The sequence below is a fragment of the Bison bison genome, unplaced genomic scaffold (assembly GCF_000754665.1).
Source record: "Bison bison bison isolate TAMUID 2011002044 unplaced genomic scaffold, Bison_UMD1.0 scf7180017864474, whole genome shotgun sequence".
In the NCBI taxonomy this organism is placed as follows: domain Eukaryota; kingdom Metazoa; phylum Chordata; class Mammalia; order Artiodactyla; family Bovidae; genus Bison; species Bison bison.
In genome coordinates this window covers 6,644,457-6,671,767 of record NW_011495035.1, presented here as the reverse complement: position 1 = coordinate 6,671,767, position 27,311 = coordinate 6,644,457, and the positions used below count along the sequence as shown (strand labels likewise).

At 41.2% G+C, this 27,311-nt stretch overlaps 1 protein-coding gene across 12 annotated transcripts in view; it reads right to left on the bottom strand.

The window, feature by feature from the left end:
* Nucleotides 1-27,311, bottom strand: part of CHL1 (cell adhesion molecule L1-like) — a 356,522-nt gene that overhangs the window by 34,113 nt on the left and 295,098 nt on the right. For all 12 annotated transcript variants that reach the window (XM_010862011.1, XM_010862008.1, XM_010862020.1 and 9 more), the window contains 5 exons: nt 21,462-21,593; nt 12,687-12,827; nt 11,956-12,067; nt 10,002-10,168; nt 5,500-5,665 (listed from right to left, as the gene is read on the bottom strand). In XM_010862011.1, coding sequence (XP_010860313.1) covers nt 5,500-5,665; nt 10,002-10,168; nt 11,956-12,067; nt 12,687-12,827; nt 21,462-21,593 — 718 coding nt within the window. The remainder of the gene's footprint in view (nt 1-5,499; nt 5,666-10,001; nt 10,169-11,955; nt 12,068-12,686; nt 12,828-21,461; nt 21,594-27,311) is intronic.

The following is a 27,311-nucleotide window of genomic DNA, read 5'->3' as shown; positions in this document are numbered from 1 at the left end:
GCTGGGCTGGAAGAAGCACAAGCTGGAATCAAGATTGCCAGGAGAAATATCAATAACCTCAGATATGCAGATGACACCACCCTTATGGCAGAAAGTGAAGAGGAACTAAAAAGCCTCTTGATGAAAGTGAAAGTGGAGAGTGAAAAAGTTGGCTTAAAACTCAACATTCAGAAAACGAAGATCATGGCATCTGGTCCCATCACTTCATGGGAAATAGATGGAGAAACAGTGGAAACAGTGTCAGACTTTATTTTTCTGGGCTCCAAAATCACTACAGATGGTGACTGCAGCCATGAAATTAAAAGACGCTTACTCCTTGGAAGGAAAGTTACGACCAACCGAGAGAGTATATTCAAAAGCAGAGACATTACTTTGCCAACAAAGGTCCGTCTAGTCAAGACTATGGTTTTTCCTGTGGTCATGTATGGATGTGAGAGTTGGACTGTGAAGAAAGCTGAGCGCCGAAGAATTGATGCTTTTGAACTGTGGTGTTGGAGAAGCCTCTTGAGAGTCCCTTGGACTGCAAGGAGATCCAACCAGTCCATTCTGAAAGAGATCAGCCCTGGGATTTCTTTGGAAGGAATGATGCTGAAGCTGAAACTCCAGTACTTTGGCCACCTCATGCAAAGAGTTGACTCATTGGAAAAGATTCTGATGCTGGGAGGGATTGGGGGCAGGAGAAGGGAACGACAGAGGATGAGATGGCTGGATGGCATCACTGACTTGATGGATGTGAGTTTGAGTGAACTCTGGGAGTTGGTCATGGACAGGGAGGCCTGGCGTGCTGTGATTCATGGGGTCGCGAAGAGTCGGACACGACTGAGCGACTCAACTGAACAACCTTGAAAAGTTTACCTGCTTAGATGAAGAAATATGATTTAAAGACCTCTTCAGGAGGGCTGTTTGAGCCCTGCACATCCACGAGGGCCCAGAGAAGCTGAAATATAGCCTATGATCTTCTTGCCAGGATTTATCCCCTGGTGCACAGCTGCTTCAGGCCAGAAAGAAAGGGCAACTTTTCTGTAATGCTCTGTGTTTTAAGAACTCAGAAATGTGCCTCTTTTTAATCAAGGTAGAATGATCCACTGCTTCTTGAAATGTGGTAGCTATGATGTACCAAGGGAAGTTATTAAAATTCCATGCATTGGCCTCAGTCCAGGTTCTGAATCAGAATTAGGAACAGGGCAAGGGCCCCTGCATTTAAACAAGGTAACTAGGTACTTCTCGCTCACATCAAAATTTGACTATGTGTTAGCAAGGATGCACTCTGCTGTGCAGAAATAAATAGCTCCAATTTCTCAGTGCGTAAGAACACAACCCTTTAGGTCTCTCTTATATTATGTTTCCATCAGAGGTCAACTGTATTCTACTTGAAGAAGTCCTTGCATTACATTTGTTAAGCATATTATACATTTAAAATATGGATTCTACTCTACTTATAGAACCTGCTCTCTGGTTGCATCTTCATCTCTGTCCCTCCTAGTCTTTCCCCCCGTTTTTACCTGTTTAATTATCTTCCTTGAGAACCCTGCCATCACCTGCAAAGTCTCACCTCCCTCATCTGAAACATCTAGCTTGCTAGGCCCCAACCCATGTTAACCTCCACTGTTTTCTTGCTCCATTCTGTCTGTGTAACAGCCAAACTTCACTCCAGACAACATGAAAACATGGTTCTCTCTTTGGGGACCTATGTTTGAGGCTCCAACTATGACTGTGTAATCCTGAACAAAACTTGGAGCCTAATACATGTTATCTAGGAAATGGGTATAACAATATTTTATTTCTCTTCAGGAGAAGTAAATGAGGGAAAAACACACAAAATGATTGATGTACAGAGCCTGGCTTAGTACCTGCTCAGAGAGTGTTACTAATAATATTCATCAAATTGATTCAATTCATTGTTGGTTCATAACTCATCACATTTCTTAATGTCCCCAACTCCCCTTCCTTCTGCCTTTGTGCTTGAACAAACTACCTTAGTTCTTCATTTCTTAGGAAGGGGCCATTCTATCCTTATAATTGCCGCCTAATTTAATGCCTTATAGCTCTGGATCCGTATCTTCCACCCCTGAGTTCTACCCCATTCATTTACTGTGATTTTTGAGGGGGAAAAGCACCCTTTCCATGATGCCAAGATAAAGCCTTCCCACTTGTGCTCCTGACACCTGTTCCCTCTCATCCTCCTGTTCACAGACATACAGACACATCCCAAACCCCACTGTGATCTCCCCTGCAGGACAGTCCTTCACTCTGTCGTCGTAATAGTCCACATTACATTTGTTAAGCACAAAATTTTACAAATGGTTTGATGTCATTTTCCATTTCATTTTTCGATGTTAACAACATTGTATTGTCTAGAGCCTCCTGCAGGATAGAAATCCACAGAAAATCCCTTGAGATCATTCCAGCCTTCCTAACAGGTTTGCTGTGAGGATAATCAAGAGAAAGCAAGGATGAGAGGCACTAAAATAACATAAGGCATCCGGCAGGTATAAAGGTCCAGGGTGGCAGTTTTCAACACTCATCACACCCCTGTAGGTGACAGGAGACAGGAAGGAAGAGAAGCACGTATTTTCACTTCTTTTTTCCCCCTCTATGCGCCTTTGGATCAGAAATTTAACCACTTTCTAGGTAAAAAGCTCTGGCTTCCAGCCTAATGACGAAAAGGCACCCCAGCAGAAGGTGAGACAGAGGAGCCTACTAATGGTTCTACAGAAATTTAGCGAACACCTGTGATCTCAACTTCCTGCTAAAATTTAAGGCCTGCTCCTGGCTCCAGTCAAGACTAGCCATCAACAGTCACTCCCAGCCCTTCCCACCCCAGATATCCCATATCCCTTCTATGTTAAGGTTATTGTCCTTCCCCATACCCATATTTAAATAAAACTAGAATATCTGCATTACTTAGGTGACCAGATAGCCAGAGCCAGCATCCTGTAGAAGTTGTAAAACTGAGTCACAGAAAGAGGCTGTTTCGAATGTCTGGATTCAGGGCCTAAATATGCAGGTAACATCACCAACCAGCCGTCAGTCTGATTTCCTTCTCAGCTATAACCCAGAGATTGTATGGAGGATCCCAGATAACTAGTAGTGAAAACAGAGGGGGAATCTGAGGATATCTGAGCAGCTGATGAATCGACTGACACCTAACCAAAGGCTGAAGATCTCTGCTGCAATGTGTAGCCTTTAAGGTATCATTGCTATTCTCCTTTTATTCCCCTGACAACTGGTTGCGGTATGTATGCTGTCTTTCCACAAACATTACATTTACAGAAGAGATGCGATAGAATAAATTAAGTACCTAGGCTAAGGCCAATCAATACCTTTAGAGAGAGGTGGCACGCACACTCACAAATACCAAAGGAGAGCAACCAGGTAACAGGAGACAAGAGTACTGGAGAAATGAGTAGAATGAATCATCACAGCTAAATTGGACTGAGCAGTGAGTATATTCTAGTACTTGGTGTTAATGCACAATAATCCTATGATGAACTCACCCTTAAAAACTTTTTTGAACTAAACTATGTTATAGAATATAAAACTAAGGCACAGAAAAGTTAGGCAACCCGGAGAAAAGCATAATTCCAAAAGATATTCCATGAACCCCAATGTTCACTGCAGCACTATTTACAACAGCTAGGACATGGAAGCAAGCTTAATGTTCACCGACAGAGGAATGGATGCAGAAAATGTGCCACATGTTCACAGTGGAATAAACTCAGCCATAAATAGGAATGAAACGGTGCTATTTGCAGAGATGTGGATGAACCTAGAGACTCTCATACAAAGTAAAGTAAGTCAGAAATACTAACACATGTATGTGGAATATAGAAAAAATTGGTATAGATGAACCTATTTGCAAAGCAGAAATAGAGACAGGTGTAGAGAACAAATGTATGCATACAAAGGTGGCATGGTGGTGGGATGAACTGGGGAATTGGGGCCGATGTGTATACAGTACTATGTGTAAAACAGATAACTAATGAGAACCTGCTGTACAGCACCGGGAACTCTACTTACTGCTCTGTGGTGACCTAATGGGAAGGAAATAAAAAGTAAAAATGGGATATATGTAATTGGATGGCTGATTCGCTTTGCTGTATAGCAGAAAATAACGCTGTAGAAATTTTACTTCGATAAAAATTTTAAAAATATAGAAAAAGTTAGGCACTTTGTCTAAGGTCACAAACCCAGTAAGTGACAATGCTGGGATTCCAAGCCAGGCCTCTGGGCTCCAGAGCCCTGGATCAAACATGGTCACTGTTTAATACCTAACTCAGCAACAATGCAAAAGAAAGGAGAATTGTCCTCTGCTTTCAAAAGACAGCATATGTATTCAGTAAATAATATTTTCTTTGATGTACTTAATAATGTTTAGAACTAGTCAGCATCTATTCATACATTAGTCTATATTCTCTTCTCTATTTTTATATATTCTCTACAAAGAAAGTGGATGGCTCAAAAATGTACTTGTCCATACTTAACTAATGGGAAGAGTTCAAGATATGATTTAGGTTCTGCCCATGAGATAGACTCCTGTGAGACTGGGAGGGAGAAGGGAAAGGACACCAGCACCTCCTCTGGGGCCGTGTGAGCCACTCAGTTGTGTCCGATTCTTTTCAACCCCATGGATTGCAGTCCATCAGACTCCTCTGTCCATGGGATTCTCCAGACAAGAATACTGGAGTGGGTTGCCATTCCCTTCCCTTCTCAGGGGAATCTTCCTGATCCAGGGATCGAACCCAGGTCTCCTGCATCGCAGGCAGATTCTTTGCTGTCTGAGCTACCAGGGCCCTGTGAGCAGACAGAGACTCTGGCCCATGTCAGAACTGTCGGTGTTGGAGTCACCAGGAGCACCAATGGGCTGAGGGGGCAGTGAAGGCAGCAGCAGTATCAGCCATGTGAACTGCAGCAGCAGGACCACACCGCTGAGAACCAAAAGCTCAGGAAGCAGCGCCCTTAGGCCTAACTCCTCCAGTCTTGCCGTGGCTTGGTGAGCACCCAAGCCCGTGCACAAGTATTCCTCAAATAACAGGAATACTTGTTTCCTGCCCTTACAGAATGGTACACATTATATGAAAGTGAAGTCGCTCAGTCATGTGTAACTCCTTGCAACCCCATGGACTGTAGCCTACGAGGCTCCTCCATCCATGGGATTTTCCAGGCAAGAACACTGGAGGGGTTGCCATTTCCTTCTCCAGATCTTCCAGACCCAGGGATTGAACCCAGGTCTCCCACAGTGTAGACAGATGCTTTACCGTCTGAGCCACCAGGGAATCTCTTATATGAAAAACAGCTAGCAAAAAATGAAAAGACCAATAATTGAGGGCAAAGTGAAAGAAGTACATTATATGACCTTTTAAATACTACCTTAAAGACTGAAATGTAATAATCAGTTTTTATATCAATGCAGTGTAAATTCTTTTACCACTAATTTTCTTTAAAACTCAAGGTTTAATCCCAAGCCAATATCATGAGATATAGTAATGGTTTACCTACCTGCCATCCTCGGTGCCGTTCATCTCAAAGGCTTCTCCATCTTTACTCCAGGACAACTTCAAACTGTATTTCAGATGTGAGTCACATTTGCTCTCACAGTGTAATTCCAGTGTATGTGATTTGGGGACCCGAGGATTCTTGGGAGAAACTCTAAGGTTTGTAGCATCTGTTTTTATAAAACAAAGATACCAGTCAGAAGTACAGAACAGCTTACTGTATTGTCAAAGTGAAAGTAAAAGTTGCTCACAGTCATGTCTGACTCTTTGCGACCCCATGGACTATAGAGTCCATGGAATTCTCTAGGCCAGAATACTGGAGTGGGTAGCCTTTCCCTTCTCCAGGGGAATCTTCCCAACTCAGGGATTGAACCCAGGTCTCCCGCATTGTAGGCAGATTCTTCACCAGGTGAGCCACAAGGGAAGCCCAAGAAAACTGGAGTGGGCAGCCTCTCCCTTCTCCAGGGATCTTCCTGACCCGGGAATTGAACCAGGGTCTCCTGTATTGCAGGGGGATTCTTTACCAACTGAACTCTTAGTGAACACTTATCAACAAGTTGGCAGCGGTGGGATTACTGTCAAGTGCCTGTCATTTAATCAACCAAAATGGTCAACAATTATTGTCAAATCTTCAAGCACTATTTATCACACTGTCATTTCTTAACATCACATATCATTACTAATTTTGTTCCATCCCGGCCAGGGCACCTCGGTGGAAGTATTAATTAATAGCACTATCCCTTTCTACTTCCTAGACAAAGGGAATAAGAAGAAAGCAAAGAAGCAAATGCATCTAGATGTTGAAAATAATATAAATTCTCCTTCTAGTGCTCTGGATATGTGATAAAAATACTATAAATAAAAGAAAAAAATCAAATAATTTCCTATTATCATGCTTATTATTAGCTCAAACCTGAGGTTAAATGGTGCAGCCTATGCACAGATGAACTAATTACATGAAGGTGTGGAATGTGAACATAAGCCCCATGAAGGCAGAGGCTGTGTCTAATTTGTTACTACATTCAAGTGTTCATAGAACCCAGAAGGGAGCCTGTATACAGTAGGTACTCAATATGTATTTGTGTATGAGTTACAGTGAGTCACATTTTGAAAATAAACTAGTAATATCAATACTATAAAGCTCAAACATGGGTACCATGGCTATATTGAAAAATGTTTTATTATAATTGTTTCAAACATATAATCCTTACTCGTGAGGACCATAATAAGACAGATATATTTTGCCAGAATGTGGTACTTGCTAAGCTTCTCAGAAGTTGACTTCCAATTTCACTATCGTGCCCTAGTATTTGCTATCTATATGTTACTCAAAAAGCTGATTAAAATCATTATTAGAGAAATACAATTCAAAATCACAATGAGGTATCATCTCATGCCGGTCAGGATGGCCACCATCAAAAAGTCTACAAACCATAAATGCTGGGTAGGGTGTGGAGAAAAGGGAACCCTCTTACACTGCAGGTGGGAATGCAAACTGGTACAGCCACTATGGAGAACAGTGTGGAGATTCCTTTAAAAAAGGGAAATTGAACTGACATATGACCCAGCAATCCAATGCTGGGCATACACACCAAGGAAACCAGAATTGAAAGAGACACATGTACCCCAATGTTCATTGCAGCACCATTTACAATAGCTAGGACATGGAAGCAACCTATATGTCCATCGGCAGACGAATGGATAAGGAAGCTATACATATACACAATGGAATCTTATAATGAGGTGGATGAAACTGGAGTCTATTATACAGAGTGAAGTAAGTCAGAAAGAGAAACAATATAGTATATTAACACATATATATGGAATTTACAAAGATGGTAACATGAGAGGCATCAAAAGAGACAAAGATGTGAAGAACAGACTTTTGGACTGTGTGGGAGAAGATGAAGGTGGGATGAATTGAGAATAGGAGAAAAAAAAAAAACCCTCATGCTTTTAATCACTCTGCTGTATAGCCTCTTAATCAACTCCATTCCTGACATTCTTTTTTCATTTGTAACAATTACGCCCTTAATGTGGTGTATTACACTGACTGACTTGCTTATATTGAAGAATCGTGTGTCCCTGGGATAAAGCCCACTTTATCATGATGCTTTTAAATTGTTGTTGGGTTAAAAAAAATATGCCCTTAACTCTCATGGATATGGTTCCTATATACCTCTTACATATACAATGGATGTTAGAGCAGATCAAAAGTTTCTGAACTTGGCCTTCTCTCTGGCCACTAGCAGTTTCGAGGTCCACTTTGGGCCAAGCACTGTGTTGGGCAGTAGGGAGGTCAAGGTTTATTTGGATTCCAGACTTCACTCTCATTACCTTTCACCTGGCAGGGCTGCTCAACTTTGATTCATGTTGGTTTTATAATGTATAAAGGGCTTCCCAGGTTCAGTGGTAAAGAATCTGCCTGCAATGCAGGAGATGCAGGTTTGATCCGTCAGTTGGGAAGATCTCCTAGAGGAGGAAATGGTTACCCACTCCCGTATCCTTGCTTGGGAAATCCCATGGACAGAGGACCTGGGCAGGCTACAGTCCATGGGACTGCAAAAGAATTGGACACAACTTAGTGACTAAACAACAACAACAAATAAAGTATAAAAAGAATCATCTTCATTGACATTATCAGAGTATTTTAAAAATTACATGTATCATTTGAAAATGCAGAGAGACACCCAATATAAGTTGACATCACAGAATATTAATGTTTCTTAAAAATATAGTCCATGGGGTTGGCAGGTTGGGTAATTTTGGGTACAGAAAAAAAAATACAAGGAAAGAATAAAAGAATATAAGATACGGATGGACCGAGAGTGTCATACTAAGTGAAACCAGTCAGACAGAGAAGGAGAAGTATCGTGTGACACCCCTTATATGTGGAATCTAAAATGACACAAAGGAACTTACAAAACAGAAACAGATTCACAGACTTAGAGAATGAGTCTATGGCTGCCGGCGGGAAGGATGGGGGCATAGTTATGGAATTTGGGGTGGACATGTACACACTGCTATATTTAAAATGGGTAATCAACAAGGACCGACTGTATAGCACAGGGAACTCTGCTTAATGTTATATGGCAGTCTAGATGGGAGGGAATTTGGAGGAGAATGGATACATGTATATGTATGGCTTACTCCCTCCACTATTCATCTGAAATTATAACAACATTGTTTGTTAATTCGCTATAATAAATAGAAAACAAAATACAAAATGAAAAGTAAGAAAATATAAGACAGCAAAGAAGCAAAGACAAAATAACAGAAGGAAAGGAGTGTGTGTGTGTGTGAGAGAGAAAAATGCTAAGGTAACACTTAACACAGATGATTACACAAATATGCACCCTGTCACCTAAGTAGAGGTAGTAGCTGGTCATGACAGTGAGCTGCCACAAGAAACACAAGCCCTCCCTACATTTACTATACACACGTATGTGCGAGCTCAGTCGTGTCTGTTTGTGACCCCATGGATTGTAGCCTGCCAGGTTCCTCTGTCCATGGAATTCTCCAGCCAAGAATACTGTAGTGGTTTGCCATTTCCACCTCCAGGGGATCTTCCCAACTCAGGGATCAAACCCACGTCTCCTGTGTCTCCTCCACTGGCAGGCAGATTCTTTACCATTGAGCCACTGTTCTCTGTGTTTTCCTGAAAAGGGTTCTCTGAGCAATTTTAAAATCAAAATGTTGATGATGCCTGTGGGTCTGGGTTCCAATTAGCCTGAGTCTAGGTGCAGAGATGCTCCTCTTTGGGACACTGATATATTTTTTTGGCACATACTTAACTTTTGTGAGCACTTAGAAATAAAATAGGGCTGCTTGGACAAGAGAAAAAACACAAAGCTTTTATGATTTAAAAACAGGACGAAAACCTTTGCCATTCTGTCATGCCCTGCTGCTGCTGCTAAGTCGCTTCAGTCGTGTCCGACTCTGTGCGACCCCATAGATGGCAGCCCACCAGGGTCCCCAGTCCCTGGGATTCTCCAGGCAAGAACACTGGAGTGGGTTGCCATTTCCTTCTCCAATGCATGAAAGTGAAAAGTGAAAGGGAAGTCGCTCAGTCATGTCCAACTCTCAGTGACCCCATGGACCACAGCCTACCAGGTTCCCCTGTCCATGGGATTTTCCAGGCAAGAGTACTGGAGTGGGGTGCCATTGCCTTCTCCTGTCATGCCCTAGTCTTTACAAAATGGATCCCTTATGAATTTATTTGTGAAATTTTTAGTTCTAAGAGTTGAATACTGATGACATTTCATTGAGTTGGTTATTGAAAAAAACAGTTACAGAAATATACCAAAATAGGGGATTTTAAAGTGTTGCTGGTCATCCATCACCAAGAACACCTAGCTCTCTCTTATAATTGTATAAAGCTATGGACACATCACTGACATAGCCTCTAATTCTTGTGATGGTCTTTTAGATGAAATCTGATCTAGGGAAAATGGAAAACTGAAGCCACGTGACAGTTTATGCAAAGTAAAATCAAAATAAAATTACTTCTGATATCCAGATTGGCTGTGACTGCTGTTTTTCCTTTAGCATTTTCTACCCAACAAGAGTAGGAACCAGCATCATCTTCTGTGGTCTCAGTGATCTGTAATGTGCCATTCTCATGGACATGATACCTTCTGCCATCGAGAGGTTTTGCTTCTTCCACTTTCTGCCTATGGACATAGAAAGCATGAATTAATTCGGGCTATGATTGAATTGTATCTTTTTTTCCAAACTGGCCACTGGTGTCATTCAATCTTATCCCTTCTTCACAAACTTGGCAAACCTTACAGAATTTTCCATTATACTTAACAATTCTTTAAAATATTACGTATTTGGTTATACTGGGTTGCTGGGTCTTAGTTGTGGCACGTGGGATCTAGTTCCCTGACCAAGCATTGAACCTGGGCCCCCTGCATTGGGAGCACAGATCTCAACCACTGGACCACCAGGGAAGGCCTTACAATTTTTTTTTTTTTTTGGTAATAGGTGATAAGTGTATATCTTACCTGCCCAAATAGACTGTAACTGGAGGAAATTTGAGTCTGAGCTCCGTGCCTCTGATGTATTTATAATAGCTCTCAGTACCACTTTGCATCTGTCCTCAGAGTTTAATAAATTGTTTCTGCCTTATTGATGGTGAACTCTTTAGTTAATCATTCTGTAGGGTACTAAATGGGAAAGCTAGTAATTGAAAGAGATAAGGAACCTTCTGAACCTCTGGCTGTCCAGAGGGAACATTGGTCATTCAGAAATATTATAGGCCAGGAAGACATCCCTGTCTTGTGGACATGGATTACATTTACCCTTATCAACCCAAAGTCATTTTCTCCAACATTCATCCATTTTCCAAGCTTTTTTCTGCCACAACTTGATTCACATTCTACATTTCACAATAAGAGGCTGCTGGAGAGAAAACAGCCAAAGGACAAATTCTGGCTGCTGCTCAGATGAGACGTTAGAGGGTTGGGACTAGGGTAAGGCAAGGGAGGCACTTGCTTAAGAGACAAAATTTAAGGGTTGCCCCCACCCCCACCCCAAATCTCAGTAATCTAGATAAATACTTTTTTCAAAGTATTTTTCCTTTTGTTTTTGATGTGGACCATTTCTAAAGTCTTAATTGAATTTGTTACAATATCGCTTCTGTTTAATGTTTTGGTTTTTTGGCTGCAGGGCATGTGGCATTTTTTTCCCCGACCACAGATCGAATCTGCACCCCGTCCTGGGACAGGGATTCCCTGTCTTTGGAAAAACCACTGGACCACCAGGGAATTCCCAAGATACGTAATATTTTAATGAGGTATTTGCACAAATCAAAAATAACGCAAAAAAATTATCCACGATGAACAAAATAGCTACCTTTTAAATAAAGACAGAATCTGGTCCTATAAATTGTATGACATTGCCCTGCTCACCTCACTCTAATCTCAGCCCCACAGAGCACTGGGGGAAATTATTTAAGATCCATTTAAGCAAGCTTTCCTAGAGAAGGAACAAATGTGGTAGATCAACACAACGATGTGTCTGGAGTTACTATCCCAACCTATAAACTGAAACTAAAATTCAAAATACACGTTGAAAATGTTTTAAACACAGGCATTTGTAATGAAATGCAGGCTTAATAATAATGTAGATAATATCCAAAACAAAACAACAATGCATGACTTAGATGCACTCACAATGAAAACCTAAATCTACTTGTAAAATTGTCTTCATCATTGCTTCAATGCTTTGCTGTCCTTTGTAAGCAAAAATGGCTCTCCATATTCCCCCATGTGGGAGAATCCAGATCTAGTCAATAGTTCCAGGAGAGGTAGGAAAGTAAGTTTGCTACTTTATTTCTCAGAGGCACTTGCTACATGTAATAACACAGACGCAGTGCAGCCTGTCAAACGGTGGATGGAGGAACATGGGAAATTTACAACTGATGTTCTCTTAAGAAAACCGTGTAACAGCTTACCAGGACACTATTGCCTCGGGTGAAGCAAAGAACTCACAGTGTAAGAAAGCACTGTATCCAACCACCGTAGCATAATTTTCTTCATCTGCTGTTTGTATCAATGGACGGACATCTATGTGAAAATAATACAATTTTAAACTTCTGTGTAAGAAATAATACAAGAAAGTTAATTTTTTTCACTATCCTAGTCATATTAATAAAAATGGAAACAGCCGAGTAGCACAGCATTGTTGTTTCGTCACTATTGTGTCTGATTCTTTGTGCCCCTGTCTGTGGGATTTTCCAGGCAAGAATACTGGAGTGGGTTGCCATTTCCTTCTCCAATCACAGCATACATTCCTGAATTAGGAAGTATCCCAATGCAGTACCTTTCTGGAAGTTTGATATGGGGTCTAATACTCAAATGTAAGGCAAAAGGTACTTTGATCCCCTCCACCACCCCCCTTTTTTTTTTTTGGCTATGCTGCATGGTTTGTAGGATCTTGGTTCCTTGACTAAGAATTGAACTGGGGGTCATGGCAGTGAAGGTCCTGAGTCCCAACACTGGACCACCAGGGAACTCCCTCCACCATGTTTCCATGTGCTGAGAATTCAGTCGACTTGTGAGTATGACCTTGAACATTTTCCTGAAGGTAAGAGCAGACAGCTAGCTAGCTCCCGTGTATGCTTTCCCACAGTCCACAGGGTCGCAAAGAGTAGGACATGACTCGTGACTGAGCACGCATGCTTACCTAAAACATCGATGTTGGCATTGGCAAGGATAGTGCCATGGACATTCGAAGCTTCACACTGGTACACAGCAGTGTGATTCGGTTGTACGTTGGTAAAACTGATTTCCCCGGGAGACATGACATCACCAGAATATGGATTTCCTACAAGAGATGAAAAAAATGTCAGCTTGATAAAAAATAGAACCTGAAATATTTATATGCCGTTCATTAAACGTGTCACACAGTATTTATATTTTAAGACCAGTTTAGGGTGAATAGTTCATCAAAGCCAATTCTTTAGAATTTCTTAACATGAACCATGGAGTTTTCTTTCAAGCCCTTCTGCAGTTTCAGTCTTCCTTCAAATGAGTATTTATGGCCAACATATCTGTTGATTTCTAGCTCAAAGTCTCTCCATACCTACAAGATTCCAGATTTTCTGTTTAGCACTGAAATCCCACTGGGAACTGAAGCTCACTTACTCTTATAAATTGAGGTCCAGCTACTGCCCAGCATAACCAGATGATCAACACAGCGGGATCCCCCAATCCACCAATATTGGCTGCTGTTTTCCCCCTTTGCATGTTGTTCCTTTGTTTCACTTTCCTGCCCTTCTGCAATTTCCCGATCTACACCATTGGTTTCAGTTGCCTTCCTTTGCTATTTAACCACTTCAAACAAATAGTTCACGTATTTCACTTTCCCAGAAGACTAAATTCTTCTTGAGAGCACAGGCCAGCTTTTTTATCCTTTCTTGGCAATAAATCCCTATCCCAATTATACTTGGTGATCCAAGTATAATTCTGGAAATATCTTTTGGAAATGAGAAGATCTAACATTTATGCTACTTTAATTAAGGGCCAAGGAACTCTGCTGGATATGCCACGTGCTATCTCATTAACTCTGCTCAGAACCTGCTAGATCAGCACCAACATGGCTGCTGAGCAGGCCAGAGGGACTATATTTCAGAAAATACCACAACAACTGGCCATGTACCAAATCACATGTCTTGCTCGGACACTTGAAAGAAGCAGTGGGAAGAAAAAAATATATTAGGTAGGAATGTTGAATGAGGAGTACACACGGTAAAATTTTTCATTTAAATGACATTACAAAGTTAGTAATATATCTAATTAATTTTTAAAGCTAGTACCATATACTAATGCATATATGTGGAATCTAGAAAAATGGTACAGACGAACTTATTTCCAAGACGGAAATACAGATTTAGCTGTAGAGAAGTAATACATGTGGACACGGGGAGGGATGAGAAGGGTGGGCCAGACTGGTAGATTGGGACTGACATATATACACCACCATGTGTAAAATAGATAGCTAGCGGGAAGCTGCCATAAAGCAGAGGAAGCTCAGCTCAGTGCTCTATGATGACCTAGGGGGTGAGACGGGTGGGAGAGGTCCAAGAAGGATGAGATACATGTATGCACATGGCTGACTCCCTTCACTGTACAGCAATCAACACAGCATTGTCAAGCAGTTACATTCCAGTACTTTTTTTTCTTTTTTCATGGTGTCTCCATTATAGAAAATAGTCTCACTATACTAAATATGGGGTTATAGAAAACACTGAATAATAAAATAGAAGCTTTTTCTTAGGCATCATTTGTCCCTCTGGAAGTGAGAATGGAATATATTTTTACACTTGACTGTGAGCTCTGTGGGAGCAAGATCTTGTGTGCCCTAGAGTTTCAATCACTATGTCCCTGGTGCCTGAAAAGTAGCCATCGTGGAGGATACAGTCGGTGAACACTTTTTGGGAAGACTGAAAAACAGTTTTGTTGTATGGCATTTTATCCCTGGAAGGTTCCTGGGGTAGGCAGAATAATGAGCCCCTAAAAGATGGCCACAGACTCATCTCTACAACTTGTGAACAGTTTCCTTTTTGTGGCAAAAGGAACTTTGCACATGTGCCTAAGGTCAAGCACTTGAGATTGGACAGTTATCCTGGATTCTCCAAGGGGCCCAATGGAATGACATGGCTCTTTATAGTCAGAGAACCTTTCCCAGCTGTGACCAACCAAAGGGAGAAGTGACTATGAAAAAATGATCGGAGAGATGTAGCATTGCTGATTAGAAGTTTGGAGGAAGGCAGCTGTGACTGAAGGAAAGTAGGTACCACCTAAGAGCTGGAAAAGACAAGAAAAGAGTTTCCCCTTGCCCGCAGAAAGAACCACAGCACCGAGCACACCTTGGTTTTAGCCGAGGGAGACTCGCATTGGGCTTCCAACAAACAGGATTATGAAGTAATAAGTGTCTACTGCTGTTTGATGTATGACACGGGGAACCCAAATCCAGTGCTCTGTGACAACCTGGAGGAAGGGTGGGGAGGGAGGTGGAAGAAGGGTTCAGGAGGGAGGGGACACACATATGCCTGTGGCCAACTCATGTTGCTGGACAGTGGAGGCCATCTCAACATTGTAAATTATCCTCCAATTAAATAAAACTTTTAAAAAAGTATACTGTTTTAAGCTACTAAAATTGTGGTCATTTGTTATAGCAACAATAGAAATTTGATAGAGTCCTGTAGGACAGTGTATCTCTCAAGAATCATCAGGATGAGCAGCGCTTCTAAGTTTTCAAGGCTACACAGAATCAAGTCTCTGATCTCATTCTGCAGCCTCACACTCTACATCAAGTTTTAAAAGCTTCAGGCTGTTCAGTTCTCCTTATACCATCTGCCCCATGGTAAATCCTGTCTACACTGCACTACAAAAAGAAGAAATGAAACTCTGGCCTCATGTTTGAGTGACAAACTCTGCTCAAAGCTGCCTTCTGGGATAGGTAAGGAAACTGTAGAGTACTTGTGGCAAACAGGCTACCGGCAGCTCCCAGAATTGTAAAAACTCAAATTATTTATCACATAAAAACCACTCTTCCTGACTCAGGTTGTCTTTCATCAGTTCAAAGGGCAAAAATGCAATATAGGGGGAGAAGCTTCAGCTCTGGACTTTTTCATTTCAGTTCCATTTATGGCTCTAAATTCATTTGGGGTGTGTCCTCAAGTACGTAATGCAATCTCTCTGGGCCTCATTTGACATGTGTACAAACTGGAGAATAAAATTAAAAAAAATCTCTCTTTCAGGGCCAGAAATATTGGATGCAAAGCATTTGGAGAAGGTTAGGCTTGCAATCAATAATAGTAATCATTTTGACTTGATTTAAAAACATTACATATAAAGGATAAGGAATTGCTAAAAATAGATGCTTACAGAGATTCCAAACCCTTCAGTAATCCCACAGTCATCAGACATCCCAGTTAAAAATGGTTATGACCAGTTGGCAGGGGAACAAGGAAAGCTGTGTAAGGAACACGGAGCATGGGCTCCAAGGATGAGGTTGAGGCTTTGGTTCCAGCTCTGCCCTTTCTCAGCCATGCTCTCTCGTGTTAGTTTATTTTCAGTGATCACGCGGTCATCCACCAACAAACCTGTTAGCCAAACTGTGGATATAAATCCATAACCTAACCATTACTACCACCAACCTAGCCCAGGGGCCCAGGATCTTCAAGGCAGCTTTTACTTGGAGTCCTACAACTGCTTCTCCATTCAGAGTCCAGACAAAGTCTTTGTTAATAAATTATAGCCTGTCACTATTCTGTTCTAAATACTTCAAGAGCTGCATATCTGATTCACAATAATATTCCAAGTCCCTTTGGGACCTTCCCCTTTACATGCGACATGGCCCCAGCACCTCCAGACTAGACTCTCTTAGCATGGCCTCCTCACTCATTCATCCTAGCTACACTGCGGTCCCTGCTTTTCCTCAACACACCAAACACATCTCGGGTCTCTACACGTACTGACTTCTCCACCCTGGAAGCTCTTTCACTGGTACTGGCAGGTCAACATCACTCACCTCTTTCAAATCTCTACTCAAAAGTAAATAACCACAAGGGTCTTATTGATATTATCCTAAAATCTGATAGCAACTCTAGGGTCTGGACTTCTCTTACACCCACTCCCTTGTGGCTCAGATCATGAACTCCTTATTGCCAAATTCAGACTTAAATTGAAGAAAGTAGGGAAAACCACTAGACCATTCAGGTATGACCTAAATCAAAACCCTTATGATTATATAGTGGAAGTGAGAAATAGATTTTAAGGACTAGATCTGATAGATAGAGTGCCTGATGAACTATGGATAGAGGTTCGTGACACTGTACAGGAGGCAAGGATGAAGACCATCCCCAAGAAAAAGAAATGCAAAAAGGCAAAATGGTTGTCTGAGGAGCCCTTACAAATAGCTGAGAAAAGAAGAGAAGCTAAAGGCAAAGGAGAAAAGGAAAGATATACCCATTTGAATGCAGAGTTCCAAAGAATAACAAGAAGAGATAAGACAGCCTTCCTCAGTGATCAATGCAAAGAAATAGAGGAACACAACAGAATGGGAAAGACTAGAGATCTCTTCAAGAAAACCAGAGATCAAGGGAACATTTCATGCAAAGATGGGCACAATAAAGGACAGAAAAGGTATGGACCTAACAGAAGAAGAAGATATTAAGAAGAGGTGGCAAGAATACACAGAAGAACTGTACAAAAAAGATCTTCACAACCCAGATAATCACGATGGTGTGATCACTGACTTAGAGCCAGACATCCTGGAATGTGAAGTCAAGTGGGCCTTAGGAGGCATCACTATGAACAAAGCTAGTGGAGGTGATGGAATTCCAGTTGAGCTATTTCAAATCCTAAAAGATGATGCTGTGAAAGTGCTGCACTCAACATGCCAGCAAATTTGGAAAACTTAGCAGTGGCCACGGGACTGCAAAAGGTTAGTTTTCATGCCAATCCCAAAAAAAGGCAATGTCGAAGAATGTTCAAACTACCACGCAACTGCACTCATCTCCCACACTAGCAAAGTAATGCTTGAAATTCTCCAAGTCAGGCTTCAACAGTGTGAACCGTGAACTTTCAGATGTTCAAGCTGGTTTTAGAAAAGGCAGAGGAACCAGAGATCAAATTGCCAACATCTGTTGGATCATCGAAAAAGCAAGAGAGTTCCAGAAAAACATCTACTTCTACTTTATTGACTACTCCAAAGCCTTTGACTTTGTGAATCACAACAAACTGTGGAAAATGCTTCAAGAGATGGGAATACCAGACCACCTGACCTGCCTCCTGAGAAATCTGTAAGCAGGTCAGGAAGCAACAGTTAGAACTGGACATGGAACAACAGACTGGTTCCAAATCGGGAAAGGAGTATGTCAAGGCTGTATATTGTCACCCTTATTTAACTTATATTCAGAGTACATCATGTGACATGCCGGGCTGGTGAAGCCCAATCTGGAATCAAGATTGCCAGGAGAAATATCAATAATCTCAGATATGCAGATGACACCACTCTTACAGCAGAAAGTGAAGAAGAATTAAAGAGCCTCTAGAGGAGAGTGAAAAAGTTGGCTTACAGCTCAACATTCAGAAAACTAAGATGATGGCATCCCATCACTTCGTGGCAAATAGATGGGGAAACAATGGAAACCGTGACAGACTTTATTTTGGGGGCTCCAAAATCACTGCAGATGGTAACTGCAGCCATGAAATTAAAAGATGCTTCCTCCTTGGATTAAAAGTTATGACCAGTCTAGACAATGTATTAAAAAGCAGAGACATTACTTTGCCAACAGAGGTCTGTCTAGTCAAAGCTATGGTTTTTTAGTAGTAATGTATAGATGTGAAATAGATGGGGAAACAGTGGAAACAGTGTCAGACTTTATTTTTTTGGGCTCCAAAATCACTGCAGATGGTGACTGCAGCCATGAAATTAAAAGACACTTACTCCTTGGAAGGAAAGTTATGACCAACCTAGATAGCATATTCAAAAGCAGAGACATTACTTTGCCAACAAAGGTTCGTCTAGTCAAGGCTATGGTTTTTCCTGTGGTCATGTATGGATGTGAGAGTTGGACTATGAAGAAGGCTGAGCGCCAAAGAATTGATGGTTTTGAACTGTGGTGTTGGAGAAGACTCTTGAGAGTCCCTTGGACTGCAAGGAGATCCAACCAGTCCATTCTAAAGGAGATCAGCCCTGGGATTTCTTTGGAAGGAATGATGCTAAAGCTGAAACTCCAGTACTTTGGCCACCTCATGTGAAGAGTTGACTCAGTGGAAAAGACTCTGATGCTGGGAGGGATTGGGAGCAGGAGGAGAAGGGGACGACAGAGGATGAGATGGCTGGATGGCATCACTGACTCGATGGATGTGAGTCTGGGTGAACTCCGGGAGTTGGTCATGGACAGGGAGGCCTGGCATGCTGCGATTCATGCTGTCGCAAAGAGTCGGACACGACTGAGCGACTGAACTGAACTGAACTGATAGATGTGAGAGTTGGACTATAAAGATAGCAGAGCACCAAAGAATTGATGGTTTTGAACTGTGGTGTTGGAGAAGACTCTGGAGAGTCCCTTGGACTGCAAGGAAATCCAAAATGTCAATCCTAAAGGGAATCAGTCCTGAATATTCATTGGAAGGACTGATGCTGAAGCTGAAACTCCAATACTTTGGCCACCTGATGCAAAGAACCAACTCATTGGAAAAAACCCTGATCCTGGAAAGATTGAAGGCAGGAGAAGAAGGGGAGACAGAGGTTGAGATGGTTGGATGGCATCACTGACTCAATGGACATTACTTTGAGTAAACTCTGAGAGCTGGTGATGGACAGGTAAGCCTGACATGTGTGAAGTCCACGGAGTCACAAAGAGTCTAACATGAGTGATCAACTGAACTGAAGGTGGAATTTCCTAGTGGTCCAGTAGATAGTTGCTAATAGGGGATTTCCTAGAAGTCTGGTGGTTACATCTCCAACCTCTCACTGCCAAGGGTCCAGGTTCGATCCCTGGTTGGGGAATTAAATCTCACAAGCCACATAGCATGGCCAAAATTTTTTAAAAAGATGCTAAGAGAGTAGATCATGAAAGTTCTCATCTCAAGAAGAAAAATTCTGTAAGAGAATTCTGTAAGAAAAACTCTGTAAGATAACAGAGGTTAACTAGATTTATTGCGTGATCATTATGGAATGTATATAAATATCAAACTATGATGCTGTACACCTCAATTTAATATAAAGCATACCTCAATATAAAAAGGAAAGAAAAAATAACTTTCAGAACTGTTCAGTCTTTTGCCAAAGTATTTGTATTTTAAATAAGTAGGCACATTGAAAGCTGTAACAATTTCAGAATTGAAAGCAATTTTGTTTAGTTACTTTCTGAAAGAGTAGATATGGCCATACTGTTATTTGAGCAATTCTAGATTAATAGTCAAGCCTATGTAATAGGTATTTTTAAATAATTATTATAATTTTCAATCTCACTGTCAAACGTGTTCAGTCAATTTATCTGCTTGTCACTGACACTGTACTTATGATCATACAAAGAAAAAGAAAACAGATGCACTTCTCAAAAATAATAGCAATAAGCACTAAAGTTTCCTGACTATTCGCTATGTGAAAACATACTAAACAGTATTTTGGGAGTATTCTTTGTGTGGTAGCCCCTGGGATAAGCGTTCTCTATGTGTGCCTCCTTTAATCTATATAACACCCCAGTGGTCAGTGCTGTTTTCATCTTCATTTTACTGATGGTGAAACAAGTGTAAAGAGGGTCAGTAATAGTGGGATGAACTGAGAGAATACACTACACACACACTACCATGTGTGAAATGGATAGCTGGTGGGAAGTGGCTGTGGAGCACAGTAACACACCAAATCATACAGACAGTAAGTGCCAGAGCCTGAATGCACACACAGACCCTCTGGATCCACAGTTTATAGACTGTCACAATATTCTACAGATAAGCATTATCCTAGGTGGTAGACTATGTTGATCTCACGCAATTACAATCAACTACCATCAGCACTATTTTGTAATTAAAAACTTAAGTTTCAGGAGATGTATTGGAGTTGCCTGATCAATCTCCCCAAGCCTGAGTGCACAGCCTGGTTGGGACCCCAGATCCACACGTCACTAGGATGCCCACCCTGATATGAGTGGGTCAAAGGCAAAAGGAACGAACAAAGGCATCACACACATGTCTCAATATTGTAAATGCTCTAAATTAAGCTAATCAACTGACAAACAACACTTGTTCTGTTATCCAACCTTTACAAAGACATTCAAAATGACCAGAGATCTAGGTTCAAATTGAGGATTTGGGACTTCTTGGAGACCTAGGCTAGAACATGGTAGAGTGGGGAGATTAGGCCCATCTCTGCTTTTCCACGCCAAGCCCACCTGGGAAGGGCTCAGAGCTGACTGACTGCACAGGGGATTCTTCTGGTCTTGGGGACTCAAGCTTGGTTGAGAACCTGAAGTGAGCCAGGTTCAGGCTTTCCATGTCTCTCTGGCCCTGTGGATTTCTCATATTATGGAGACACGTGTGCCAGAACGGGTCCTTGTTAAGAGCAGAACCCAGTGAGGAGTTACTGTTGCCTGGATCCAAGGCAAGTCCTGAATTTCAGCTGCACCCTCGACCACTGGGTCCCTGTTCCTGTTCCTTCTCAGGCAGAGAAACTTTCCTCCTTGGATACATCCTCTGTGTCATTCAATTGTCTTATTTATAACTAATATAATGGCCAAACAAATAGTATTTATGGCTTTTCCATAAATGTAAGCATAAATAGAATTACTTTGAAAGATGCAATTCTGGATTCTCTGGTTAGATCTGTCTGACAGTAAGGACCACTTACCAACTTCACTTTAGCCATAACAAGGGTGTCTAATCATTAAGTGTCCCAGCCAAACACTGCCTTCAGCATCACCTCATAATTGGGGTTTTCACTTACTCTCAATTGGTAAGCCATTGACCCTCCACTTGATCGTGGGTTCAGGCTCTCCTTCAGCCTCACACAACAGGATGCCACTGCTGCCAGTGCTATATACACCACTCTGAGGTTTCTTGGTCCAGTGAGGGGGCTCTGGAAATAAAGGGAAGAGCTCATCAGTGTTTTATCTATTTCAGAAGGTCCAGAAATGTTATATCAATAACCTCAGATATGCAGATGACACCACCCTTATGGCAGGAAGTGAAGAGGAACTAAAAAGCCTCTTGATGATAGTGAAAGTAGAGAGTGAAAAAGTCGGCTTAAAGCTCAGCATTCAGAAAACGAAGATCATGGCATCTGGTCTCATCACTTCATGGGAAATAGATGGGGAAACAGTGGAAACAGTGTCCGACTTTATTTTTATGGGCTCCAAAATCACTACAGATGGTGACTGCAGCCATGAAATTAAAAGATGCTTACTCCTTGGAAGGAAAGTTATGACCAACCTAGATAGCATATTCAAAAGCAGAGACATTACTTTGCCAACAAAGGTCCATCTAGTCAAGGCTATGGTTTTTCCAGTGGTCATGTATGGATGTGAGAGTTGGACTGTGAAGAAGGCTGAGCGCAGAAGAATTGATGCTTTTGATCTGTGGTGTTGGAGAAGACTCTTAAGAGTCCTTTGGACTGCAAGGAGATCCGCCCTGGGATTTCTTTGGAAGGAATAATGCTAAAGGAGATCAATCCTGGGTGTTCTTTGGAAGGACTGACGCTAAAGCTGAAACTCCAATACTTTGGCCACATCATGCGAAGAGTTGACTCATTGGAAAAGACTCTGATGCTGGGAGGGATTGGGGGCAGGAGGAGAAGGGGATGACAGAGGATGAGATGGCTGGATGGCATCACCGACTCGATGGACATGAGTTTGGGTGAACTCTGGGTGTTGGTAATGGACAGGGAGGCTTAGCGTGCTGCAAGTCATGGGGTTGCAAAGAGTTGGACAGGACTGAGCGACTGAACTGAACTGAGAAATGTTAAGGGTTGCATTTCCATTATGCACCAGCAGATGGCAGACACAACAAAGTGTTGCCCAGTAAGTCTTCTCTAAGGTAAGATAGGCATTGTTATTTGCCTGGAATGGGGTTTGAGAGTGGGCATGCGTTTTTATGAGTGTGTGTGTTGTAATTTGGACTCTTAGCATGTATAGTAAAATCAACACACTAAAAAGAGTTATCTACATTCAATTTTACCTAGCTACACCACAGTATCTATCTCATTACAGAAAAATGAAGGAAGGGTGAAGTTTACTGAGTGCTGACCACAGCTTATTTCAGGCTGAAGCAAGGCATCCAAAATGGCTGATTTTCAAGTAACATATTTTGAAAAATTTTTAATGAAATTAAAACATTCAGCCATTATTTTAAATATTTCTCAATTAATGACTTTATAGCATTTTATATGTCCATATCCCAAAGTCCATCTTAGGAATTTGGAAAACATTATTTCCTAAATAAATTCTTTTTGCAAGGAGGGGTAGGAGAAGGAATCCTGAAAGCAACATTTACCATTTTGCCCTCAAAACAATGAAGGAAAAGATATACTCAAATTACTTGCATCTTTCCATGTCCTAATACGCCAATATTATAATGCTAAGTGGTATTTCAGTAGAGAAGGAGACATTTTTCTTTAAGCGCAAACATCACTGTCATGTTTTGTCACCTTAAGTATATTACTGTGTCAGGAGCGAATAAAAGATTCATATTAAAGTATGGATGGTTTGGATAATTTGATTTCAGAGAAAATTGCACAATACCTGCAGGTAGTAATTCCCATCAAGTGTTGCTTGGTTATTTCTCCCAAGACAGTTTTGGATTTACATTTTTAGTCAAAAAGGAAACTCTTTAAGATACATATATATATGTGTAAAACAAAAGTGTCATTTGAAGAATTTGTTACAAAACAAAGGAGGAAAAGGAGGATTATGTGGGGAAAAATGTCTATAAAAGTACCAGGAAAAACAAAGAACTACAAATATCCCTGGCAAGTTCAAGTCTGAGCAAGAGACATGTCTTTGTAATTATTCGACCGGATACAGACTTGTTAAGTTCCAAGTTAAATATGTGTGTTCATAATCTACATTATGTAAATATTTATTCATATAGTTTAAAATGCAGCAGTCCAAATTATAAACTGCCTATGAGCTTTCAAGGTGAAGAGTTTTACTTCAGTGTGTATGTCTACATTTTTACATCATTGTTACTTTCTTCTGATCTTTTCATATACATTGTAAAATAAAACACTTGAGTTACAGAAAAACCATGAAAGATTTCTTATTTACAATAGAAAACTAAGACTACTGCTTTTAGAACATGTAAAAATAAATCATGGCCATGCAATATACAACATGATGGCTATAATTTATGAATAATACTGTATTACCTATTTGCAAGTTGCTAAGAATGTATCTGAAAAGTTCTCATCAGAAAAAGAGTGTAACTATGTACTGATGGATGTAAACTACACTATGTGTGGTGACTGCTTTACAATACATGCCAATATTGAATCATTATATTGGATGACTGAAACTAATGATGTAATATGTCAATTATATATCTCAATAAAAACAGTAAAGGGTATCATGCAATGATGACCCTTCTCTACATCTTTCTGAGTAATAAAATCAAGATTTCTATGTCTATTCTCATCCTACAAATTTCATTAATCCTTTGGTACCAGCATTAAGATACACTACTGTTAGATATTGCTTCCCAGCTGATGCGATGGTAAAGAAAACTCCTGCCGATGCAGAAGATGCACGTTCAGTCCCTGGGTCAGGAAGATCCCCTGGAGAAGGAAATGGCAACCCACTCCAGTAATCTTGCCTGGGAAATGCCATGGACAGAAGAGCCTGGTGGGCTACAGTCTATGGGGTCGCAAGAGTCAGACAGTACCCAGTGACTGCGTCTGCATGCGCGCGCAAGTGCGCGCGCACACGCACACACACACACACACACACACACACACAGCCAGATCTTAGGTAAAAGGTGCTTAAATGACCATCTTAATCAACCCTTCAACCTTACAGATGGAGAACTGAGCTCTGGAGAAGTCATTCAACTTGCCCAGGGTCACCAGTAAAAGAAGCCTCACTTTCTGTTCTTGCCATTCCATGGACCAGCAGACCTGCTAAGTGAGAAGCACTGAGACCCCCAAGTGACTGTGGTGTTATTTCTAACTCATTACTATTTCATTCATTTGGATCACAGGAACAACGCCCAAATAGTTGTACCAACTTTCATTTTGCACTTCCAGATCCAAGCTCTCCAACATTTATCATCTGTGCACACTCACTACAAATCATCAATCAACTTTGTTCTTGTTGTTTAGTTGCTCAGTCGTGTCTGACTCTTTTGTGACACCATGTACTGCAGCCCACCAGACTTTTCTATCCATGGAATTCTCCAGGCAAGAATACTGGAGTCAGTGGCCACTTTCCTTCTCCAGGAATCTTCCCAACTCAAGGATTGAACACACATCTCCTGCACAGGCAGGCAGATTCTTTATGGCTGAGCTACTTGGGAAGCCCCAACTAAACTTCATCTGAACTCTTTCTGATAAGCTTTCTTTATAAATGCTTAGACATTTGTTTTTATGCTTCTCATCCCTGTTTCTCCTGGAGAAGTAAGCTAGTCCTGAGCAAAGGTATGTTTGGTCATGCGATTTGAAAGGGACTTTAGGCCTGTTCTTCAGTTCAGTTGCTCAGTCGTGTACGACTCTTTGTGACTCCATGAATTGCAACACGCCAGGCCTCCCTGTCCATCACCAAATCCCGGAGTTCATTCAAACTCATGTCCATCGAGTCGGTGATGCCATCCAGCCATCTCATCCTCTGGCGTCCCCTTCTCCTCCTGCCCCCAATCCCTCCCAGCATCACAGTCTTTTCCAATGAGTCAACTCTTCGCATGAGGTGGCCAAAGTATTGGATTTTCAGCTTTAGCATCAGTCCTTCCCATGAACACCCAGCACTGATCTCCTTCAGAATGGACTGGTTGGATCTCCTTGCTGTCCAATGGACTTTCAAGAGTGTTCTCCAACACCACAGTTCAAAAGCATCAATTCTTCGGTGCTCAGCTTTCTTCACAGTCCAACTCTCACATCCATACATGACCACTGTTCTTCTTAGAAGAACATTCTTCCTGGGTCTGTTGTGACACTGCTCTCAATACCTGCCCAGGCTGAGATTTTCACACCTGGCATCTGCAGTGAGAGCACCTAGACTATATCACTTAGGTTAAGGATCTGTGAAAAGCCAGGGCAGAATTGCTCTCTTTCTGATGTGTCCTCTGCTTAGTATAGGGGAGAAAAAATTTGCCACCCCAAAACATCTCTTTGGCATGCAGATTATTTTGAGCTGAAAATAATCAAGGCCCAAAAGATTCAGGAAGAAACTCTGATCTCGCCACTAACTGCATAAAATAGTTTAGTAAGAAGGCCTGTTTCTGGAATACAGCTATTGCAGAAATAAGTACCAAGAACGGCTAGCATAGTGGATCAGATGGTAAAGAATCTGCCTGCAATGCAGGAGACCCAGGTTTGATCCCTGGGTCAGGAAGATCCCCTGGCGAAGGGAATGGCAACTGTCTCCAGTATTCTTGCCTGGACAATTCGAGTTTGGTGGGGGAAACTGCAGGGCCTAGACATTAGAATCCACTCTATGTCCCCCTGTCTGCCTGGCCATGCAAACACAGACAAATCCAACATTGGCTCTTCCATCTCCAGTCTTTCTTGGAGATGCTGTCCTCTCCTCTGAAGCCCCAAGTATGCTCTTTAGTCTTTAGCTGAAGATGGCGTTTAAGCTCTGGCCCTTTTGGTCAGTTACTCAGTTCTCCTGGCTTGCTCCCATGTATACATGTTACTAGCATTTTGTTTTTCTACTGTTCATCTGTTTCATGCCAATTTAATTTTTAGATGAGCCAGGAGAAAAAGGAAAATTTCTTTCTCCCTGACACTGGCACAAAGGAGAACAGATGTGTGCAGTGTAATTTTAAGTTGAACTGAAATGACTCAGTAGGTACCACAGTGAGCCTGAGGACATTGGCTAGGGGACAGAAAATATCTGGTGGTTGCAATGAGGCTATGGGCATGCAAGAACACCAGAACAGATTTTTTCAAAGGTTGGAACATGCAACTGTATTCCTGACAAGTAAGACCTATTTGAAAGGATAGGGGGAAAAAGGCTTAAGAGAGAAGAAAGAATGATTAAAATGGAAATTTCTGAGAGAAAGCATCATCACTGAATCCCAGTCTTTCATCTATTATCCATAAATCTCTGGTAACTGATGAAAATGACTTATGTTGAAATTTTACTCATTTAGTCATAATTGTAAACAAAAAAATAAGATGATAAATTTCTCTCACGATGATCAAAACTGAGATGCAAATGTCTGAATGTTTACAATGTAATAAGCAAGCTAATTAGAGATGTTTATCACTAGAAGGAAAACAAAACAGAAAACTTGGTACCTATGAAATACACAACACAGAGGTTATTTTCTTAGTAACAGATTTCTATTAAGTATCTATATTCTAACAGATCAAAAATTATTAGGTTCAGCAAATTTAGATTTCACTACAACTTTTTAGAAGTAGATTTGTTACTTGAAAATGAGACTTTCTCAAATAGGTCGATTACTGAATTGTGTTTGAATTCATGACATCTTTTTAAAATGCACCACAATTATGGTTATAAAATTATGTATAAATACTTGCCTATTACACTTATTAAATTTCAAAAGCCCTATATGATGCAAAAGTTTATAACACAAACACTTAGTTGGATGCAGTTGAAACATATCTGTGATCATAATTTGA